General features: G+C 40.2%; 1 protein-coding gene across 3 annotated transcripts in view; it reads left to right on the forward strand.

The window, feature by feature from the left end:
* The window catches only part of SCAMP1 (secretory carrier membrane protein 1), an 86999-nt gene that overhangs the window by 35150 nt on the left and 28617 nt on the right, over positions 1-23232 (forward strand). The window contains exons 1-2 of one of the 3 annotated variants that reach the window (XM_050913723.1): positions 7625-7681; positions 20809-20886. The exons of 1 other annotated variant lie outside the window; for it this stretch is intronic. In XM_050913723.1, coding sequence (XP_050769680.1) covers positions 7625-7681; positions 20809-20886 — 135 coding nt within the window. Of the gene's footprint in view, positions 1-7624; positions 7682-20808; positions 20887-23232 lie in introns of those variants that run through there. One more of the 3 variants, XM_050913724.1, reaches the window with a different exon arrangement.

The raw sequence follows: 23232 nt of genomic DNA on the forward strand, positions 1-23232 counted from the left end.
CTGTGTGCATAAGTAGCTGTCAGAAACTTCCAGAGCTCTTTTCTGTGTCCATCCCCACTGCTTGCTCAGTTCCCTCCTCTTTCCTGCACACCTTTTTAAGTACACAAGTAAGATGCAAAAGATCCTTAAATGGATGTGCTTTCCTAAACCCTACATACAACTCCCATGAGAACATAAACTCCTGAAAAGGAGAACACAAACTCCACATTATATATGCTGTCAGCAATAGACCACCATCTGATTTTTTCTTGTTTTTGTTCACAAAAGGAAGGTTTGTAGAGATTCCTGAAAGCTGTTGTTCCTATGGATTATTTTATAAAGGGATGCCATATAATAGAACATATACCCTCTGCTTTAGGTCATGTGCCTACTACATGTGATAGGCCACTGTTTCTGGCTCTGTCATTGCCCTAAAAAAATTCTCAGGAATAAAGTTTGAGCAGAGAAAAACAGGAAAAATCCTGCATGCCATTAAAAAAAGATAGTCCTACCCAAACTGGGCTATCTGGTTACCTAACTTACGGTTTACTGTCATCTCTGCTCCTTCCAGTTGCTGGTATTTTTGGGAATCACTCCTTTTTCTTCTTTATATAAAAAGCAGACATCAACACATAAGAATCATGCTTATCCAAATTAAACCAAAATCTGCCTTATTTTCCCTCAACACTGTATCTTTCTTATTTAATGTTTAAATCATACAGATATGAATCCTTCTGCCAGTTTCACTTCACGTCTGCTATTGCAGCCTTCAGAATATCTCCACCACACTGCATCTTCCCAGCAGTGTGGTAATCTGCAAGACTAATTAGATCTAAGACTAAGATCTGCTGATCCTTAGATTTAATCTTGGAATTATCTTTTTTTTATATCTGAGACTTAGCTTCAGACTGCAAGTGACTGCCTTAAATTTCCCTTGTTGTTTAAAGCTGTGGTTCCATGTTTGCAGTTGTGCATTGTCGTATTACCTTGGAGTACAGGTTTGAGTCAGTTTAGAGACAAGCGCACTTTTTGAACACCGCTGTTCACTTAGCAAGAGCTAATGGTAGAGGTTTTTTGATGGCGAGAAGCCTGATGCTCTGACTGCTCCGTGTGCAGCCGTTCACTTGTCCATCTTCTTTCCCTGTGGGGCTCCCTGTGGACTGGCCTCTTTGGAAAAGCTGGCCTTCTGGTTATGATATCAGACTTCTCCTATGTTGCTGGCCAGAAACAACTGTCCTTAAAGCACTACCTCACCGCCAGGACACCATTCAGCACTGCAAAAGCAATACATAATCTTGCTTTCAACTGAGCAGTGACTGTAGAAGCAGATGCATGGATTCTTGCCTGATGACAGCTGTACGTGTCCTGATGTAGCTGTATTGAGACCCTCTGTGCCAGACATGAGCCTTCTTGTCCCCTAATGGTCACATACAGGAAGAATAGGTACATGTAGAGATGGAATGACACCAGGCCAGGCTGCCCCAAGCCTAAAAATTCTCAATATATTGTTGGGCTTCGTGTGAAGATTAGTAACTACTTGCACCTGCGCATCAGAATCAGGAGAGTCAAACTGTGACGGATGCCCTCTGAGCTATTTTATGCCAGATCCCACATTTGTTCTGCAAAACTGTGTATAGTTGAATTGAAACTAAGAAACCATCATTCCCCGTGCTTTTTGTTCTCAATCTTCTTTCCTTGTCTTACTTGTTGCAGAACAGAACTCCTGACATTTGAGGACCACAGTTTTGAATCACTCACTCCTTACATGTATACAGATTCCTCCCTGAATTGTTTTCCAGATCCCAGAATTGCAATTCAATTCCTTTCTAATTGGAATTTAATTGCTTAATAATTACAACTTAATAATCACTCAGTGAAAAAAATACAAGTGATTAAAAAGCAATGCAAAACCTAACATAATCAAAATGCAGACAACTACTTACTTTCAACTATTTACGTACTGTTTTAAATTGGAAAGGATGAGAGACACGCTGAAAAATTATTTGCCCAAATCATTTAGCTGGAAGTGATCATAGCACAAGTCCTGCTACTGCCTAGACAATTCCCACTGAAGCCTGCCAGTGTACCTCTTCTTGAGGGGTACGGATATGAGAAGAGGTTGGGGAGGTATAAGAAAAGGGCTGCAGAAGCCAGGCATCAGCGATACAATACAGCAAGAGATAATACAGTGGGAGGAGGAGACAGGTGAGACTGAGGTCTGCTCGCTGCCTGAACTAGCTCTTTTATCACCTGCCTTAGCTTCTGCTCTTCCTCCCACTCTTGAGTTGGTACAGGAACATATGGAAGCAGCACAGACTGCTAGTGCCGCTTGGCTTCACTCCACAGCTGCCTGGAATGCTCTCCCCACTCCCAAATAGCATGTGTTCACTTTGCTGTATCTTCCCTCATGACTGTAGCTTACTATTCATTGCTCCTACGCACTGGCTTCCACGGTAGGTTAGCCATCCTCTTAAAGGCAGTGTCTGTGGCAGTGTGTGGCTTCATCCAGAGGTGTCACGATTCTTCAGACAAGAGGGGGAAACTGCTACTGTTCTGTCCCCAGCTAGACGGATACATAAGTCTTCTTCCAGCAGGAATAACTCTTCTTACATGATTACATCCTGCTGTCTTGGCCAGTGCTAATGATTGCTGGGCTCTGTAAGTGTGCTTATGCTTACCTTTGCTGCCTGTGGGATGGGAAACAGGCAGACAAGTTCAGTCTGGGAGAAAAATGAAGAGACCTTGCTGGTGACAGCTATGCTGTGCCTGCACATTCCTAAAATACAGGCATCCCCTGCTGTGGGAGAAGGACTCTACTCCTTGGAGGAAGACCAGCGACAGGGCCATGGGGAAAAGAAGCAGAGGGAAGGACGGTTTGCTGATGATCTACTCTTTGTAGAGTCCCAGAACAGATGGAGCAGAATAGGACTAAGGGGAATATGAAAGGCAGCAGAGACTAATGGCTCCACTGGGGACAGCTTTTACTTTTCATACCTAACCTTCGTTTCAAATGACATGACATTGAGCAATGTCATTCTAGGTCAGCAAAAATTATTTTTTGCTCAAGCCAAGAATGACCCAATTTTGTTATTATACAGCATGCCCTTAGAGCACCTGGACATTAGCAAAATCAGTTACTCCAAGCAGCAAATATGAGATGTTGGTTCTGTGCTGTGAACTAAAGTTCAGTTCTGATTCCCCTGAGGAACAGTGGCCAGATCCACATGTCCTTATGTCAGCGCAGGTCTGGGGTAGAGCATACAGGGCAGGGTCAGTCACAGCAAGTGAGTGGGGTAAAGCACGGGCATGCAGGGCATGAGATCACTGGCAGTACTAGACTGACCTTTGGGAAAATGAGCCACAACCTGGCTATGCATCAGTTACCTGTTCCCTGCTGCAATTCAGCTGTTGGCCTGGGAATCCTCCTCCTACCTCCGGAGAGGTGAGCTGTCCACAGAGAACAATTCCAAATATCCTGCTACAGTTCTGGAACACAATGGGAAAATCTAAGTGTGGGGCTTCAGAAAGTAGTCAGGGATCTCATAAAAAGGGCAAGACGCTCACCAGCCTGTGAGTATTCACTGTTGCACTTGTTAGGTGACCCCAGAGGTTTGGCTTGGTCACGCACCGCCTCCCATAAGGTGGCTAAGCTGGTTCTACTCAGAAAAGGGTGCAAGAGCACCTTCTGACAGTAGAACTGGCAAAGCTGTCCCACTCCCAGAAAAAGACTAAAGCTACCTCTTCAGACTATTTAAAACAAATTTATATTAGCTCAACACTCTGCATGATGGAAACAGAAATTTTGATTCAGCAATCAGCACACTAAAACTGGATTTATTATCTTCTGGAATCAGGGCTTCACTGATTGTAAGAAAGAGAGGTTAAATGGGAGTCTCCATGCAGCAGATTTTTGGAGTTCTGAATGCTGCTGTGATTTCTGCCCTTTCTCCTATCTTCTCCACACATTTTTCTTTTAAATGGAGGCAACAGATTTTGGGGAATGTTGCAGCTCATGACCTTCAAGTGTTATATTGAAATGCCTGTTTATCACACTTCTCTGCCCTCTCTCCTAAGTTAAAATCTTTCCAACATTTTGCAAGTACATCTCTGCTGTAAAACCTAGAAAAAGGTTCCTGCTATTTTAAATTGTTCCAAGAGCTGTTATTGAATAGCTCTTCAGGTAAAGTTTCACCTAATAGACTAGGTGTCTTCTGCCGAAACTTTCAGCAAGACTTTAAAATTGGTATCTGCACATGATCTAATTTGAAGCTGTAACTTGTACTTACACTACCATAGAGTTCTCTTGCTTGTTTCTACTACATGAGTTTCTAGCAGTTGTGCAGTCTTCCGTGCCAGTCATTTTGCCCGACTTCTGTAGCAGAGCCTTAGCTATGTGCTCATGTGGCACGCTGACATTCTCCATCCCTGCTTTCTTCTAACAATTATGCTTGCATTTGATGCTGCATAGACTGCTCCATTTTACGAAAGGAAGGGTTACTAGGGCTTATTAGTTACAGCTTGGTTTTATTTTTTGAAGGTCCATCCTCTGTAAAACTGTGATCTACTTTACTGGGACAGAGAGCTGATCAAGACAAGATCACTTGGTTGTCTACTCAGCATTTGAACATTTTGGATTGAAAAAACCTGATGGATTTTCTTCTCAGCTGATCTGAGCACTCCTCACCACCATCTGTGGTTGGCATAAACATTGTAAATGCCACAACTGATAGAAAATTGAGAGAACCAGGACTTGAAGGAATATCAAGTCAATTCCTTACACAAGATTTCTTAAACACAGTATACAAGTACAGTACTCAAATCTACTGTTCATTGAAGTTTAAACTCTTCTTTCTGAGAAAATGGCCAATTCAGATTAAGATAATTTTGTTTGCTAAGGCGGCAACTATTTCAGAATTATTGAAAACCACTGAATGAAACCAATTCTAGGAGGCTGGGGAATTTTTAGTTGAGAGAGATATTTTTATCTAAATAACATCACCCATTCTCTACTAGTACTTATTTTTCAATGAACTTAGTAGCATATTAAAAATCAGATTGATGTATTTATGAGCTATATCTTGTATCAGAATTAGAAACGGTTAATTGCAAGTAGGTAATTCTTATAAAAAAATTAAATTCTACTATTTGGAAAGCATGGTGTAGAGAGGACTTCTTGAAGGGGGGCGTCCTTGGCTATTCATGTCTCTTCTCTAATTCTGAAACTCCTTTGGAAGATGAGGAAAATAATTGACAATGTCAACACTCAGCATCAAACAATGACCATTTATATTGTCCATGTTGTTTATGTAGAGTACAAACTACTCAATTAGTTGGAAGCATAAATTAATTCTCATTTTCTGTTAGCTGGCAGGCTGTTGGTATCTCCCAAAGCTAACACTTTTAGTAGCAAGCAAAGATACACTATCAGAGTTCTATCATTTAATTGTAAAATACTTATTATCTTTTCCAAAAACATCCTAATGCAGTTTCATTATTGCCTTGAAACTCATATGAGATGACAGATTATTTCCCTAACTGTGCACAAATTATCATCAGAGAAATGTCACAATGTCCATGATTTGAAGCACCAGCAACCACACAGGAAAAGATATTCTTTTCAGCCAAACATTCATCCATTCCTGCATGCATTCATTCATTCATGTTCAGTTGAAAGAAGAGCAAATATACAGTTGCCAATGCACACAGCTTTTGAACTATCAACACATATCATTGAGCTATGATATATTGAGCCATGGGCAAATATTGGAAAACAACATGATTTAATTTGCTGTCACCATAAGTGAGCTATGTGAATGATTGTGACTAATACTGTAACGTACTTTTGCTGATCGTACAACAGCTGCCTTTGTGTTTTTTGAAGTATGAAGTATTTTACACCTCATAGCAACAAAAAAGTTGAAAGTGTTCTGTTGTTTAGAAGCTATGCTTTCATGATTTGTCCCATTTGCATACCATCTTACATATGACAGTCCTTCACAAATAATTGAGAAACTTCTGCATAAATTAGAGGAAGCCTTGAAGCAATTATTGCTTTCTTTACTGATCCATGCAAAATCAATTCTCATGTACACATATGATTTTTCCTGACTTGTTGACAGAACACCACCATTGTAATGACTGCCAGTGTCAGGATCAGAGTAATGATATATGTAGAGCTATTAAAATACATAAAAGTATTAACATTCTGAGTCAGCCTTCAAAAAACCCTGGATAGTGTGCCCACAGTGAGTCTATGATTATTACATGGGAAAAAAATCACATTTGAATACCAAAAAGTTAAAAGGCCAGTTCTACTCTCATAGCAATTTGTTTTTGTCTGACCTGCCTCAAACTTTTGCATTTACATGAAATTTTAAATCATTTATTTAGAAAGCATGTGAAGAAATTCAGGATTCACTGGTTTTAAAAGTGTTGCATCAACGCAGGCTGTTTGATATCAAGCATACGGGATTTCAGATTTCAACCATAGCTCTGAACCAAACGTTCTTCAGTGCTTCAAACAGCTGCGCCCATTTATTTGCATCATTCGGACCGGGTTCTTCAAACTGCAGTGTCAGTATTTCTGAAGAAGCACTTGAAAAGTTTTTCTATCAGTTTGAAATGGTTGAACACTTCGAAGAAGCCCCTTTAATGTGTTCACCCATGGAAGCAGGATTTTGTGACCGTGGTTCAAAGCCATACCCTACCTACCGCCCTTGTTGAACCTTTGTGCAAGACATCCGAGAAGCCATACACATGGCAAGCTGTTCATCATGCCAACAGGAGACGGGAACAAGAGACTAAACTTGCGTTTTACGAAATAAGCCTCATATTTGAAGGCTTTCTTGTTACCTTCGCATGTGCATTTCACTTCCCAGAGGAGACGGGCTGTCCTGGCCCACTCGGGGGGGGGGGGTTAGGGGTGCAGGAAAGGAGAGGCCACGCACCTCCTCCCTTTGGGGACGGTCCGCACGGTACCGAGTAGCCCCGAGACACGGTTACCAAATGGGGGCAACCCTGGCCGAGCCGGCGTCTCGGAGCTGCCCGGCCGGGCGCCGCTCTCTGAGGGGGGACACCCCGCTCCCGCCGTGGCCCTTGGCAACGTCCGCACGCCCCTTCCAGCTGCCGTGCCGGGCCTGCCGCAGGCGGGAAGCCCCGGGCCTCCTCCTTCCCCCGCGGCTCCCGGCTGGTGCTGACAAGCGAGGGCGGCGGGAGAGAGCCCCCGATCAGCCCGGGGGGACTGGCGAGGGCGACGGGCACCCAACAGCCCTCACAACAGCAGGTCTGCAACCCTCACCCGCCCCGGGAACGGGCTCTTCTCGCCCTCCTCCCTCCCCGCCCCCGGAATAGGCTCTCCCACGCCCTGCTCCCGCCCGGCCTCCTGCTCGCCCCGGGAACGGGCGCTCCCCCTCCCTTCCCGGACCGTCCCGCCCCGTAACCTCACTTCCGGGGCGGCCATTTTGGGAGGTCGGCGCTCGGTGGCTGGTCGCGGGCGGAGGGGGCGGGCTCGGGCCCGGGCCGCAGCGGCTGCTGACAGCGGCGGGGGGGGCGGGGCGGGGGGGGCAGCCCGCGAGCCGGCGAGTGTCGGGGGCGCCGCAGGGGCAAAGCCGCCACCCAGTGATCGCAGCGCCCGCCTGCCCCCGCCATGTCGGACTTCGACAGCAACCCCTTCGCCGACCCGGACCTCAACAACCCCTTCAAGGTGAGGCTGGGGGCCGGGAGGGGCCGGCGGGCGGCCGTGAGCCTTCCTCGGTGTCGCGGCGGGGCGAGAGCGGGTTGCGCCGAGCTGCGGGCTGCGCCGAGCTGCGGGCATCCTGGGGGAGGGAAGGAGAGGCCCTAGCCCTTCTCCCGCTGCGTGCGGGGGGGGGGGGGGGGGGGGGGGGGGGGGGCGCTCCCTGCCACGGGAGGTGGGGAAGGGCCGGCGCTTCGGGGTAGCGCTGGCCCCGGGGGGCTGGCGGGCCGGGGGGCGCTGGCCGGCGGCGCCGCGAGGCTTGGGGCATGACGGCTCTGGGGGGCTCGTAGGTTAAGCAACGTTTTTGGAAGCCCTAGAAACGGGCACAGCCGTTTCACAAGTTCAGGTTTCCGTGTTTCCTTCTGTTGCTACAATAACACAAATCGCGTTTTCAGGTGCATTATTTTGAAGAAAAAAAAAGTTTTCTTGATTTTGGCCGTAACTTTGTGTGTGTATAATACTACTACAATCTTTTTTTCTTCCGTTTGACTGACCCAGATAGTCAAGCTTAGTGAATTTACACCCTTTTTCCTGTCTAGCCTCCTCCCAGCCCCCATCAAGCTTACTTGTTTCTTTACATTATTTCTGAAGCATGCAGGGTACTGATGGCTAGGCGTAAGTTCTACCCTGCATCTTAAAATGCTGCGTTGTAATGTGTTCTAAAGCTTTTAGTTTTTGCACTATTGACTTGTCATACAGCTGAGAATTGTTTCTTCAACTGCTGTTCTGGCTTCAGCTGTCAAAATGAGCTGACCTCCTTGGATGCTTCCCCTCCTTATCTTTTCTTTCTTCGTTGTTTGAATCCAGTTCAACTAATTTATTGAGCTACTTACTTTAATAATCTTACCAAACTTTTTTTTGCTGCATTTTATTTCATGCTGACACTTTAAAGCACACACATAGTATATGGCAGTGAGTTTAGGATGTCAGCTGGAATAATTAAGCCTTTTAAAAATTGAGCTGTCACATTTCAAGCATACTTCTGTGCAGGTAGCTGCTGGAAACATAGTGTTACTGACATTTATTCATTAGAGTCTGTCTGAATCATTAGTTTAGTTTTTCTGGTTATAAAATTTAGTCAGTAGTATTCCTTAGGCTAGACACTGTGTTTTCACTTGATGTTGTACACAGTGCGGTGACCTTCCAGATGAACAGCAGGCCTGGCATTGAGGTTTCCGCCAACAATAGTTTGGACTGGCACCAATGGCAGTGAGCACTGTTCTTTTAAATACCTTTTGGCACCAAGCACTGAAAAGGTGTCATTGTTCTAGAATGTGTCTTCAGCAACAAAAATACGTGATGCTTTTCCTCACTTTTTGTAATAGTTATGAAAATAACATGTAGCAAAATTTATTGTGTGTAGATACCCAGAGCGGTTAGTGGTATTGGAAGCAGTATAGTTGCCCCTGCATCGCTCACCAGCCCAGGTGACTTGTCCTCTGTAGTCTTTCTGAGACCTAAGCTAGGGACCTACGTCAACCATACTTCCAGTTTGAAGAGATTGCTTAAAGTGCAATAGTTTATTCCAGTTTCTCTTCGGGGAAAGACTTCTGTTGTAGCTGTCAGGCGGAATCCACGTTCTTCTTCTCATCTGCAATGCATCACGATAAAAGGACTCTATAACAACTTCTCTGTAACTTGAAGCTCACTGTTAAACACAGTTCGGGGTTTATTTTATTTGCAGAAGTTGATTTAGGAAAGCTGTATACTTTTTTCAGAGGTTTTTTTCACTTCCTTCAGTCTTTGCTAACTTCCATCACATTCCACTGCCCACAAAAGGTAATCTTGCATACCTTTACTTATCCACACATTTAACTTAGAGGGGCAGAAGGCCTCATATGTAAGCCAAACCTTGATTGCCATCTCCTTGGCATAACAGCTTTGAAATTAGTGAGTATTAATGCGTGTCTGCATTTAAGTTTTGTCTGACTATGTGTTTTAAAATATTTTACACGTAGAACCAGTATTTCCAGATGGACCCTGTCAACCTAAGTGATGTCATCTGAACATCTTATTCAAATATACTCATATTTTTATTTGTCTTTGCTTGATAATTTTATCTATTATGTGATTAGTTGTTTTCTTTACTTTTGAAGCCACTTCCTGTGCTAATGTAAAATCACAAAGTAGTGTGGCAGAGGGGAGGGGGGCATCATGTGGAAGAGTTGTTGCCAAGGTGTAAAGACAGATCCTTCTTTTTCTTAAATATTTTGGTTTTACTAATTGTCTGTGATCTACTTGTGAGGTTTCCTGTGACTATTCTCATGCCTTTTAATAAAAAGATTTCAGCAGAGATTCTTGCTTGATGTTGAATCAAATAAATATGTTCCCTGGAAGATAATGGTAAAGCAGAAACATCTAGTTTGCTCAGTATTTTGGGTAGTTAATACTTTCGGAAACCTAAAATTAAATTATGGTTCTGTTTTAGTATGTTCTGGACATAATGAAATTTAGTTTGTAAAATAGAATTTCTTGTTTCCAAGTATTAGCTTACTTGGATTGATCATAAAACATTGTTGATTTTGAGACAGTGGCTACTTAACCTCTGCTTTTTCTTTTTTTATTCTTTAAAAAAATCAAAACAACTTGAACTGAACCCAAAGGCTGATACGCTTTTGAAGTCATAGTATTCCTCTGTAAATAGCTGTCCTCCGGATGCTGTACCAACAAAACCAAGAGACGGTTTGGTTTGAAAGACAAGAGATAATGAAACAAACAGATAAGTAACATTCTAGCATTAAAAAGCTTTTGATCACATTAGAGTTGTGCAGAAGAAAATGCATCCATGTACCATACAAATGAAGACGTGATAATGCTTCTGTAATTTGCTGGAGCAGCATTGTGAAGAAATACACGTTTGGTGTGACTTCAAGTAGCATAAATGAAAGCTGACTAATAATGAAAGCTATTTCATTTCTTTCACTGAGAAGCTCTTGTCATAGCTTGTGAGTATGAATTCACACTTGGTAAAGTTTTCACTGACAAACGGTGCAGTCCCACAGGACCCAAACAGGGTGAGCAGAGCAGATCCGGTGATGGTAACTGCATTCAGCCAAGAGTCTAGAGTGCTAGAGAGTCCATAGAGAGGAGGCAAATCTGAGCCCTGAGTTAGAAAGCCAAGTCAGGGTCAGGATCAGGTCCAGTGAAAGTAAGCCGGGTCAGCCAACACTCCCATGACGACCAGGCAAGTCCTTAGTGATGAGGCGGGTCTGACCACCTAGGAGGGGTTTGGGCATCTTCAAGGCTTTGACGGTTTATTCTTGAATAGACTAAACCAGCATGAAATAAATGTTGTGTGACAAAACAAAGGCAAATTTCTAATGTAGCTGTCCCCTTGTTGTGCCCCTTTTTTTTTTTTTTTTTTAAACGTCATAGGATAGGGGATAGTTGTATTCTTCTGTCTTGGGAGGTGATACAGATACAAAGGTTCTGAAACAGTAGTCTCTCGAAATCCAGTATAAGTTTCATTTACTCTGAAACAATTCAGCAATTCATGTACAATAAAAATGTGTTGGTTCTGTGGTTTGGGTTTTTTTTTTTTTCCTTTTATAAGTGAATGATACTACTACTAAGAGAAGAAATTCTTTTTTTTTTAAGTAGAGCTATGAGTTTCACGGGCCTTTGTGGCTTGGCTGACAGGCTGCGAAAGGTTTGAGGGCTGGCTGTTGCAGTCATCCAAACATATGGAACGGTTACTTATGAGTGACTGTGGAATTGGGACTTTAAAAACTGAGTTCTGTGATGAATTCTGTTGGGTTGGTTCATCTGATGTGTTTAGAGCTCTGAGCAAGGGCAGGTATTTGATATTATAGAAATTATGGTAGGACTGAAAACTAAGATATATTTTTGTTTAAATGTGAATGGTGACCTTCAGGTAAAAGCCAAACCACTGTGTAATATGGATGAAGATTTAAAAGAATGGCCTATGTCCAGTTTTAGTGTGGAAGGACACAGTCATGGAAACCCTCAAACGTGTGTAATGTTAATTATGTGAGTAGTTTCTTTGGGTAGGATTAGGTATCCAGACTGTGGTTAGCTTTGAGTTGTTGCTCCAAAAAGACATGGATCTTTTGTAGTTCTGTCATGACTGTGATTCTTGTGTGGATGTCTGAGATGCTCTAAGATATCTAAAAATGGCGTTAGGCACCTGAATTGCTCCCACTGAGGTCACAGGATTACTTGAGTCACTAGAGCTAAGTATATGTTAGAGCTTAAATTTACTACAGAGGTAATTCCAGTTATAAGTTGGATATTACACTTAATCTGACTCACATGAGCACAAATTAATCTTCTGTCTGGTTTGGCAGGAAGTACAAGCTGGAGGTTTGATGCTGAAACTAATAGTGCAGATGACTGCTACCTTGTGTGGCTGCGGAATCTATACAGTTTACACCTTGACTGCTCGAGTGAGGCTAAAGTGATAGAAACTTACAGGAAGAAAGAGAAGTCTTAATTATTTTTGAAGGATCAGGACCCTAATTACTTGAAGTGTTTCTGCAGTATTTGTGCTGTAGAATTCAAAAGTTTTTGTTGTGTGCCTATATGCATAACTGAATTTTAATTATTTTATATGACTTTAAAATATGCCCAGTTAAGTTGCCTGTGTTTAAATTAGTAAAGGACATAAAATACAAATATTTTTCTGACTTTATTACCTGGTTTCCCTTCATGACTTCAAAATTTATAAATTCCCCTAAGTCTTGCATAATTTAATGCTGAACATCATGGTATTGGAAGTGTCCTTTAGCTGTCTTACATGGTACTTAGCTTTCAGGAGTACACTTCATCAGTGCTGTAACTGCACTGTAATCTATTAAAACTGTGAAGTGTTTTAATAGATATTCAGTATCAGTTATGGCTGCATTTTTTTCCAGATTTTCAGTAAAGTGTTAGCACATATTGCATTAATATTATTATTGCACTATATATTGAGATTTAACATTACAAACAGGAACATAACACATATTTCAGAGCTGAGGAAGGAGAAAGATTTGAGAATAGCTATGAGATGGAGATGATGCTTTGTTAGGCATCCAGTACTCCATTGCAAGATGGGGCTGGTGCAAGCTTTAGGACAAATTTGGCCTTGTGAGCCTCTGAAGTTCTTTTTGGTTTCAGAGGTGGGGAATTTGCCTTGCTCAGTAGCTCAGAGCCCTTCATAGCTCTGCTTCCTTGAGATAATGTGGCGTATAACGGGCACTGCTTGAGAGTCAAGTATAAGAAACCCCATGGCTACTTTTGCTCTATCCTATTTAATAATTGTGTTCTGGCAGTGCTAGAGTGAAAACCTTTTGAATTTCATTCTGTGAGGGAGGTGGGAATTGGCTGGTCAGTGAATGAGACATTAAACTTGAAATTGTGAGAGAACTGCTTATTCAGGGTTTTTTTTATTATTAGAAGTACAGAAATAGTCTTTATTTTGCCTTTCAGTCATTAATTCCTCCAGGTGTTACATTTGTAACCTTTAAGGACAATTCTTTCTTGTAGTAAATGGTTTTTAATCATAGGTTAAAATGTATTATTGTAGGTGCAATACATTAAGGCTTCCTTTATACTGTTAAATGTAAACTGTTTGTACTGCTAATGTACTATTAGAATAGTGAAACATGAAATCTCAATTTAGTTGCTGTTTGTGAAGTTTCTGTACCTTTACTCCTTCTTGGGCCTGGGCTGATGAAGAAAGAAATAAAACAGGAAGAACCAGCAATGTTTGACACTGCATCAAAACATTAGTAGCTTCTTGAAACTTAACTCTTCCATGTGCAGCTTGTTGTGGCATGAACAGGGAGGAAGTCTTTGGGGAGTTTAGCTGTTTGATTTACACCAAATGTTTACTGAACATGTGCAAATTACAATTTCAGAGGCTTAATCTGGCTGAATGTAGAGTGTTATTGGACTAAAAAACACATCCTTCATGTGCACGCTGTCTTCTTTTCCAAGTGTCATGTCCTAATTTAAAGGCTGAAACCCAACAGTTAACACAGGAGGAAAAAAAGTTTGATATCGATTGCTGGCCAAATACATTTTTTTCTCCCAATTTTTTTCTCAAAAGCTAAGCTTTGTCAGAAATCTCTCCCCAAAAATGCTCATGAGGACATCCTGAAAGCAAAGTATATCATATGGAGAGTTTCAACTGAAACAGCAATAGCTTTGATTGCTCTCCAGGACTCATTTATGAAAAGTGGGATGGATAGTTTTCTCTTTGATCAAGAAATCAAGAAATCAAAAAACTCAGACCAACAAACATAGTTTCAGGCATTTTTTGTTGCATTTTTGCTTAATTTTCTGAGCCACTGGTGTGATCTTAGGAAATACTCAACAGAGAGCAGGAAGTACAACTGTTACTATTAAAAACCCCCACAAACCTCAGGATGAATTCTTAATGGAAAGCATACAATTAGTGTTACTCACATTTAGAAAAGGCTAATATGAAGTGGTATAGGAAATAAGTTGTGATAATCAATGGAGAGCTTAACTTGAAATGAAAAGAGCTTATCCTTTTCATGTAGCAAACCAAAGCCTTCCAGTAGGTGTGGTACGGATGAGAAATCCTAGTTGGTCAAGATTGACTTTCCTAGATCAGTGGATGTAATCTCATGATTTCTCCAGGCTGGATTCACCAGTCTGGGTTCAGTCCTGGTAGACCTCTGGCTTCTGCTTCTATTCTGTGTACAGTCAAAGTTTTTTGAAGGAATAACATCTTTGCTGAGCATGTTGAGTAGTTTGGAGGATAAGGTTGGGGTTGTGCCTCTTTTGCTTTCTGAGAAATTCCTTCTAAGCACAAAAAGCAACAGGGAAGATGCATAGCTAGGTGAAGGTGGTTATGGAACAGTAAATTCTTGTTTTCAATTGCTGATGTGTTGTAAAACCATTATAATCTCTATCCACATCAGTGTTTAAACCCTGTTTCTTGACCTCTGCAATAAGATGTTGCTTTTACTTCCCTGCTAGTCCTTGGGAGCAAACTGAGAAATAGTGAAGTAAATTAAATGTTCTGTGCAGAGCACTGATTTCACTTACTTAGTTCCACCTAGGAAAAAAAAGGCAACACAAGCACATATTATCATGGTTATATTTTTAGCCTGGTTTTTTTTTCCTCTTTCATTCCATGTTAAATTATTTGTGTATACGATAAATGCTTTGGCCTTTCTGGTAGAAGAGTGGGTGTACTTCAAAAGCATAAACTTCTTTTAACAACCTGAAGGACAGTTTGGAGGGGATGATTCCTAGTTCAATACTTTCTCTTCACTTAAAAGAAATCAAAATCACAACTAACAATGTAAACTTAGCTGATGGTGTTTTTCAGAATATTATTGGGTTATGTATGCTATCAAAGCATCTTACTCATGGTGGAACAATGCTGGATCCATTCCCAGTGAATAGTAATAGAAAGAATCATTACACGTGTATCTGCTCCTTCAGTCTTTAATTTGCTAATCTCTTCTGTATTAGTGAAACTTGGTAGCTGATGACTAGTTTTGGTCTCCTAGACAACAGAGGTCTCTGTTCCCTTTAATTTGTTTTTTAAAAAGCTGTAAAAACTTGTGTAGAATGGATTATTCTGCTCCATTTTAAACATTCTCACTTGTAATTAAACGTGTACGTACACCCTCTGTGATAACTGGGTATTCAGTTAATTTTATCTATATCTGAGTGATGTGAGCATAATTTGTTAACCTGGCATAGGAGACATTTTTAATAGTTCTGTAGGTGCTCTTGCCAATGTGAGATATAAATGTGTTGTGTTTTCTGTTTTTGTTTTGTTTGTTTGTGTTTGGTTTTGGTTTTTTTTTCTGACTGACTTTTCCATTCTTGATGTAAATACTGGGGTGTTTCTTGTACCTGACTCCCAGTGATTCAAGGAGTGTGATGCTAATCTTTGCTTTTGAGATTGACATTGTAGGAGAGAGACTACAAGAAGCAGGTAAAATGAAAGATTAGATGGAAAACAGTTAAGTTGTGCTGGTTTCTCAAAACTCCAGTCTCCTCAACTAATTCAGATCTTGAAAACGTCATCTGAAATGACTGGGTGTGACTTAAATGCACCAGTAGCTACAGTAGCTGGGTATGAAAAATGGCCTGTTCTTAAATTCTGTTCCGTGGTTGGTATCACTACTACTTAAATATAAGATCAGAAACTCAGGGTGCTGAACTGGCAGGAGTTTGGGTGAGATAAGGCTGGAGAAGGAAGTGTGAATTGGAAGGAAGGAACAAGGAGTTGGACAAGAGGAGAATTACAGGGATCAGCACTCAAAGGAGCAGGGACTGGGACTGGCTGGGTGGCTGAGGAAAATCAGCTTGTGGTGAGGAGCTAGTGCAAGGGCAGGTCCAATTCGGGCAGAAGTGCTGGTCCACCATGACATAGCTTTCTCAGTCTGAGATTGAACTGCGCATTTTACAGTTGCTGCATTCAGTGGCTGACATCAGATATTTAAAGTCTGTCCCAGAAATTCCCAGTCTTCTGTATTTGCAGAGGGTAACCCAATTTTTCATCGCTTAAATCATGCAGCAAGTTGAGGTCTCTGGATATTTGATGGTTCCAGCCATGCTGCTGCTTTGTGTTGGTGTCCATATATTAACACCTGCTGGAACTTGTCTCTGTGGCTTTTTTCTGTTTCTTGATATTAAAAAACAAAAATAACTAAAAAATAATGCATTTTAACTTTATTATCTGGATGGAATATCAAATAGGGAAAAATAAGTTATACCAGCCTAGGTTTACTTATTTGTGTAGAATATTAAAGTTTTCACTGTTTTTAACCACTAGAATATACATGTCATGCAACATAGAAATTTGATAGCATTCATTTAAATGCCACTTTTTCTTTGAGTATGTGGTCCTGCACAACATTTATTGTTCGTGTTCATTATTCAAACCCTGACTAGCTTCTAAATTCAATGTTTTATTATTCTGCAGCAGTGAGTATGAGTGCTTCACAGTTTTTCTCACTGTATTTAGACAGGTTGGGATTTGCTCCATTTTTAAAATGAGATGCAATGAGTGTTAGGTAAATGATTCAAAGTAATTCTTTGTGTTCCTTGGGATGTCAGGTCTAGTCTCTTCAGAAATACTGTAAGTAGTGTTTTGAAATATGAAGTGCAGCTCCTGTTGGCATCAGTTGTTCAATGCACTGTAGGTATTCAGAACAATTTGAAGTCTAGCAGCCTATACCTGGGCACCTAGACTGTGAAGAGCTTGTTTCTTTCCATGCTGAGGATAGTTCTAGCACTAGAGAAGATCACAGTGAAGAAGTATAGGAGAGAGATGGATCTCCAGGCTAGTACTTGCCTCCTTCAACTATGAGGTTACTTTTCTTTTCCTGTGATCTCTGGTTTACTTTTCCTTGAGTCTTTCTGTTTGTGGAAGAGATCAGGCCATGAACTTGAAGTTCAGATTGTGTAACTGAGGTTTTCTGAGAGCAGAATTTGAATACTACTTGCCATGGTGGCGTTCAATTTGTGTATTTCAATACAACTATAATGTTTTTTTAACTAGGTGATGAAACTTTTCTTAAATAGAGCTGATACTGAATGTCCTCTGAGTCATTCAGGTTTTTTCAGAGCGGCTGCTACTTTTGCAAACAATAGCAATATTTGGCAGAAGTATAGCAATTGTTAATTCAAAATGAGAATGGACTTCTGATGGAGGGCTTCTTGCTCTACTCACTGTCTGTATTTAAGCATACAACTTATTTCTAGTACTAAGACTTTTGATGTAGTACGCTTGTTTGGCTCAGCATACGTTTCCTGTCATTTGTCAATGTTAGAATGTCACAATAGCTGTGTGAAGAGATCTAAGAAACTTTTTTCCCTTGGTCTTCTCTAAAATACTCATAGGAAAAAGGCTTTCTTTCATCAGTTATTTATTGTTGTTTGCATATTGTATTTCTAAATATAGATTGCTCTTCTGAATTTGACTTGACCACTCTTTACTGCTTTTTGGAAATCTGCTGCTGTTCAGTGGCTGTCTCATGAGTCTGATATTCTAGTTATTCAAATAATTGCATTTATTGTCCTTCACGGGCACAGTCAGGCTGAGTTATTTGGTTAGTAGTGCACTCTTCAAACACAGAAGTTTAGTGTTGAAATGTACTTTTTAAGCAGCTAATTTAACTTAAAGTACTAAGTGCTATTCGAGTTTTAATAATGTAGACGTACTGTTTCACTGTGTGGCTGATGGTTAGCTATCACTAGTTTCATATGTGAACATTGAAACATGTTGCATACACGTAGTTTCATACTTGAACATTTTTATGTGTGGAAGAGGGAATGATATGAGAGCATTTGTGGAAGGGGTACTATACTGAAAGCATGAATGAAGAACAGAGTATTTTATGCTCTGCTAATTCACACTAACATATAAAGGCTAGAGTAAGTGTACTGGATCTGGCTAGGATGGAGTTATTTTTTTTCATAGCAGTCCCTGTGGTGCTGTGTTTCAGATTTGTGACCAAAACAGTGCTGATAAGGCACCAGCGCTTCAGCTGTTACTGAACAGTGCTTGCACAGCATCGAGGCCTTCTCTGTTGCGCACTCTGCTTCCCCCTGGGAGTAGGCTGGGGTTGGGCAAGAGGTTGGGAGTGGACACAGGCAGGACAGCTGACCCCAGCTGACCGAAGAGGTATTCCGTACCATGTAGCATCATGCTTGGCAATAACATTGGTGGTGCTGGTAGTGGTGGTGGGGATGTTCCAAGGTAACCATTGCTCAGAGGCTGGCTGAGCATATGTCTGCTGGTGGGAGGTGGTGAGTGATTGCCTTTGCATCACTTCTGGGTTTTTGTTGCCTTTTTTTTTCTTTTTTTCCCTACCTCTCCTCCCTCCTTATTAAACTGTCTTTTTCTCGACACCCACAAGTTTTACTTACTTTTGCCCTTCTGATTCTCTCCCCCATCCCACTGGGGAGGGCAGTGAGCAAGTGCCCTTGCGCTTGTGGGGGGGGCTTAGCTGCTGGCTAGGGTGGACCCACCACATTACAAGTTTTCAGCTGTGTACAACTTTCTACCATCCTGTATATTGAATTATGAAATTGTCTTATTTGTATTAACTTTGTTTTAAGTTCATCTTTTTTGATCTTGTAATGACAAGTCTAGTAAGCTAATGCCTAATTAAAATGTCAGATTTAATTCTTCCCTTATTTTTTATGATCTTTTTGTTCAATGTTTCAAATGATTCGTAGTTGAATTTTGACAATGTTCTCCCCCACACACACACTTTCCCTTGTTTTTGTTGTTCATCTGCACAATATTTTGTGCCAGTCATTTAATGAAAGAACATGTTACAATGAATTAGTCCATCAGTTTATGCAAGACCTGATGAGATTTTAGTTGGAACAGTGCATTCAGTTCTAGGATGGTAACTAAAAAATATGGCAAACTTGTGGGAGAGACTGTCACCAGGGTGGCTTTATTGGAATCACTAATTATGGTATAAGTCAAATTAGGAAAGCTGATTTTGAATTGAATGTAACATTGTATACATTTATAGAAAGGGTGATTCTTGTTCAGTCGCCATTAAAATACTGCTTCGCAGCTAAATGTATGCTTTGGCCAGAAGTGGCAGCATTTTATGTGACCAGAAGGGTAGTTTTTATGTCTGCTTATGCGCATGAATTTGATTAAAATCTGCAACGTATCATTTTTTAATTTTTGAAGCAATGATTTTCTTGTCTTAAACTTTTTTTATAGTAAAACTTTTTTAATTGCCTCATATTAACAGATTTGTGACTATAGCTAGTGGAAAAAACAGACTTGTTCTCATTTGATGTATCCTTCAGGATTTTAGAGTTGATAGATACTCTGCCTGGTTTTTTTTCTAGCTGTAAATGAGTTGACTGCAGCCATTAAGAAAATACTGTTCATGTATCTGTAGATTAAGTTACTGCTGTCAAGACTAAACTAATGCTGTAATAGATGCTGATTCTAAGAATCTAGATTTTATTTTTCAGTAGCTTAATAGTTTGTGTATTTACTTAAGTGTAGATTAAGTCACTGTATTTAAAAAAAAAATTAGACAAATATTTCGTGTAGATGTTTTAAATGTAGCTGTCTTTAAAGGAAATATGAATGTAAAGGTATATACTTATCTTCTTCCCAGTCTTTATCAACTTCAGTTTGTTTTCTAATGTTGAACTAGACTGTTGAAATTAAGAAAATAGGTGTATCTATACATAACAGTTATAAATAAGTAAATAGTATATTTACAGTTATTTTGTATATTTGATGTACATATAAAATATTGTGCACTTGTTTTGTGCATTTATGTGAATATAAATGTAACTAACCATATTGAATAAGTGGATTTATTAATTTTCAAGAAAACCTTCCTTTCATCCATTTTTATGTTCTGAAGATGCAAAAACCTTAAATTAAGGCACAGAAACAATGTAGTGGAACCAGGCATCACATGGAATAAGTACAATTTTTCTTTCTACGAAGTTAGAGTGGTCTATGATAGTGGGCACTTCTGCTCTTCTGCAGAACCAAGGCTGCCTGTCACTAGCACAGAGAAATGTTTCGTTCCTGAAATAGCTTACTCAAGCTAGACCTCAAGCAGTCTTTCTTACTTTATAGTTCATTGGAGGAAAAAAAATGTACTTTTTTCTTAGTTTTACCGGTTCAGGTAGAAGCTGAACCAGAGGTGCTTTTGGCATTATGGGACACTGTTTCCTCAGCTTCCTTTTTCTGAAATGCTTCATATTCCTGAAGGTGTTGGAGGTACTTCTGGGTAGGGAAAACCAAGAGTTACAGAAAGCCGTTTTCTTCTGTTGTGCTTTTTGGGTGTATAGTTGTGGAGTCCAGTGGTCAACGTAGCAGGATACAGTTTTCTTCCCTTCTATACTGAGAGCTTTTTTCCTTATAAATCAAATGTATGACAGATGGAGTTTCTTTTAGACTGTGTTAATCTAGGTTTATATGAAGCTTAGAATGGAATGATGTCATTTTGGAGACAGAGAGAGAGGTGGATGTTTACAGGCTTTTTTAGTGAAAACAAACCTTTTTTAGACTGAAACAAAAGCTGAGTTTTATATGATATATAAGTGTTGACTTGTTGCTTATATACATGTGCATACATTTACAGAACTGTTTTCTCTTCTAGGATCCTTCTGTTACGCAAGTGACAAGAAATGTTCCTCCAGGGCTAGATGAGTACAATCCTTTCTCTGATTCAAGAACAGTAAGCACATTTATTTCTTAATCATGCTGTTAATCTTTTTAGGTAAGATTTGTGAGATACTGTTTTCAGAGTTTGGGACTGATGATGTAGAACATGTGGCGGGCTAGCTAGAGTAATGGAAGATGTGTAAGGATAGATAGTGCCATAAAGTATTTGGAGAATTCAGTAGGTAGGTTGACTTCAGTGAGCTTTTACTTGTGAAGGAAGAGGGGCTCTCTGAAAGGGGGCCGAAACAGAATTGAGTTTTACCCCTGTTCAGTAAGACTTCTGGTAGTCTGTCCTTACGCTTTTCTGAATTTTACTTGCTTTAAAGCTTGTGAGTGTGGCACACTTCCTCAGTGTCTTGCTTTTGATTTCTATTTCACTTATGAAAGTGCTGCTCAGAATGAGAAAAACATTGCATTTAAGTAACAGTCCACAGGCTGTGAGTAGTTGTACTGCAGTAAAAGGAATAGTTTATGTCCAAGAAACACAGTTGTTTTTTGTTTCTAACTTGTGTAGTTTTAATTTACCTTGTGCTTATTTTCACCCATGGGGGGCGAAATACAAGGAATGGGGTAGTAAATTCATACTGTAACAGAATTTTTCAGTGGTTGCTTTTGATAGTGAAGATCTTGTGCAAGATTAGCAAAATGTATGGATGATTACTGTCAGTATAATTTATAAACATTTAAATATTGTATTTTTCAAATGTAGGCTTATTTCTTATGGCAAATCTGGTAGTGCAGATAGGGAATGTTGGTATTTGAGTCTTTGCAATGCCACAGTAACATTTCATGCAATATTAAAATGCTAGACTGGAAGAAGCTTGTTTTTGAGTATGCCTTGGATCAGCTGTTTAAGGCAGAATATTTACAACTAGCAACAATATTAAATAAGTCTCCAAAACTTTTTCTCCTAACCCACAATATAAGAATTATGTTTGATTTATCTTTCTGAAGCTTGAAGAGTTTCAAAATTGTGTTGTATTGACCGTAAGTTATAAAGACAGTAGGTCTTGTTTAAAAAAAAATAAAATCTAGAGCTACTCTGACTTTTTTTATTACTTATGTATGTACTTTAACATGCAGCTCTGTGGGAAAAGGAAAACTGAAGTATATGGCTAAGGTTATCTGGCTTTGAACAGTCAGCTGTGCATGTATTGAAAATTCTAATTGCTCATTACAGATGTCACTCGTATGGAAAAATTGGGAGGATGGAGGAAATTTTTAAGTCAGTGTTCAGATCTACTGAATATGTGCTATATTCATGCACTGTGATTCAATTAATAATCTATGGGATGTTACCAAATTCATAAAAACTGTCTGTTGAATGGGCAGTTCTCTTTCTGTAGAGGAAAAGAACTTTCACAGGTTTTCTTGCAGAAAGCAAGACTGCAAGAATAAAGTATATATTCAGCTAAGGGTGCAGTAATAATCAACTTTTAGATGATACTCCCCTTCCTCTCTCTATCTTGTGGATGCTGAATATGTAAGTATTTATTCTGTAATTATATGCATTTGCAGGAATATGCTTAGGTACCTGAGGATGTGCTCACAATTCCATATGCTCACCTCTCTTTTCCTACCAGCTTTGCATGCAAGAGAAGGGCATACTATGCGTGTACAAATAAATGTATGCGACAGGAGTAAGGAAAGAGACAGTGGAAGTGAATGCCTTTAAAGATTGGATGAACAGAGGTAGAACAGGGTCTGTGAATTTTAGACTTGGAGGATTACAATGTCCGTCAGGGTAGGGATAGAAATTACTTTGCATTTTGTGTGCTGCTCAGAACAAAAACATCCAAATAATTTCTGGGGGCTTTGATTTGCTGCTGTTCCTTGTTCTACCTTTGTTGGGAAGCTGAGTCATCTTGAACAGTTTTGTGCAGGTAATCCCATTTCTAACATTTGAAAACCATAACAGCGCTAGTGAGCAGAAAGGATACAAGCTGGTGGTAGCAAAATATGTCCTGGAGATTTCCGTGCTGTTTAGTTTGAGATTCGCTGGTCTGTAAGACTTAAAAAGATGTTTGTTTCACTATGAGTAACAATGTGTAGTTGTAGTTTTTAAGGAAGCTGAGAATGGTATCCTTCAATTAGAAATCCAAATTTCTAGTGGTAGTGGTAAGATGGTATCTTGCAGTATATAGCATTAACACAGCATTAACCTTCTTTACAGCTTCCCCCCAAATTCCAGTTAATAAAGCATGCTGGACTGCAGAAATATTTCTCCATTGCAAATCCAGACAGGGATGTTTCTTCTGTGAGAAGGTGACTTCAAACTGTGAATACTGACATTTGTTATCTTAGCTCAGTTCTGTTCTCCCTTTGCCAAGGGAGATGCTTCCTATCAGTTCTTTCTTGG

Source organism: Gymnogyps californianus, chromosome Z (genome assembly GCF_018139145.2).
Source record: "Gymnogyps californianus isolate 813 chromosome Z, ASM1813914v2, whole genome shotgun sequence".
Classification (NCBI taxonomy): Eukaryota; Metazoa; Chordata; class Aves; order Accipitriformes; family Cathartidae; genus Gymnogyps; species Gymnogyps californianus.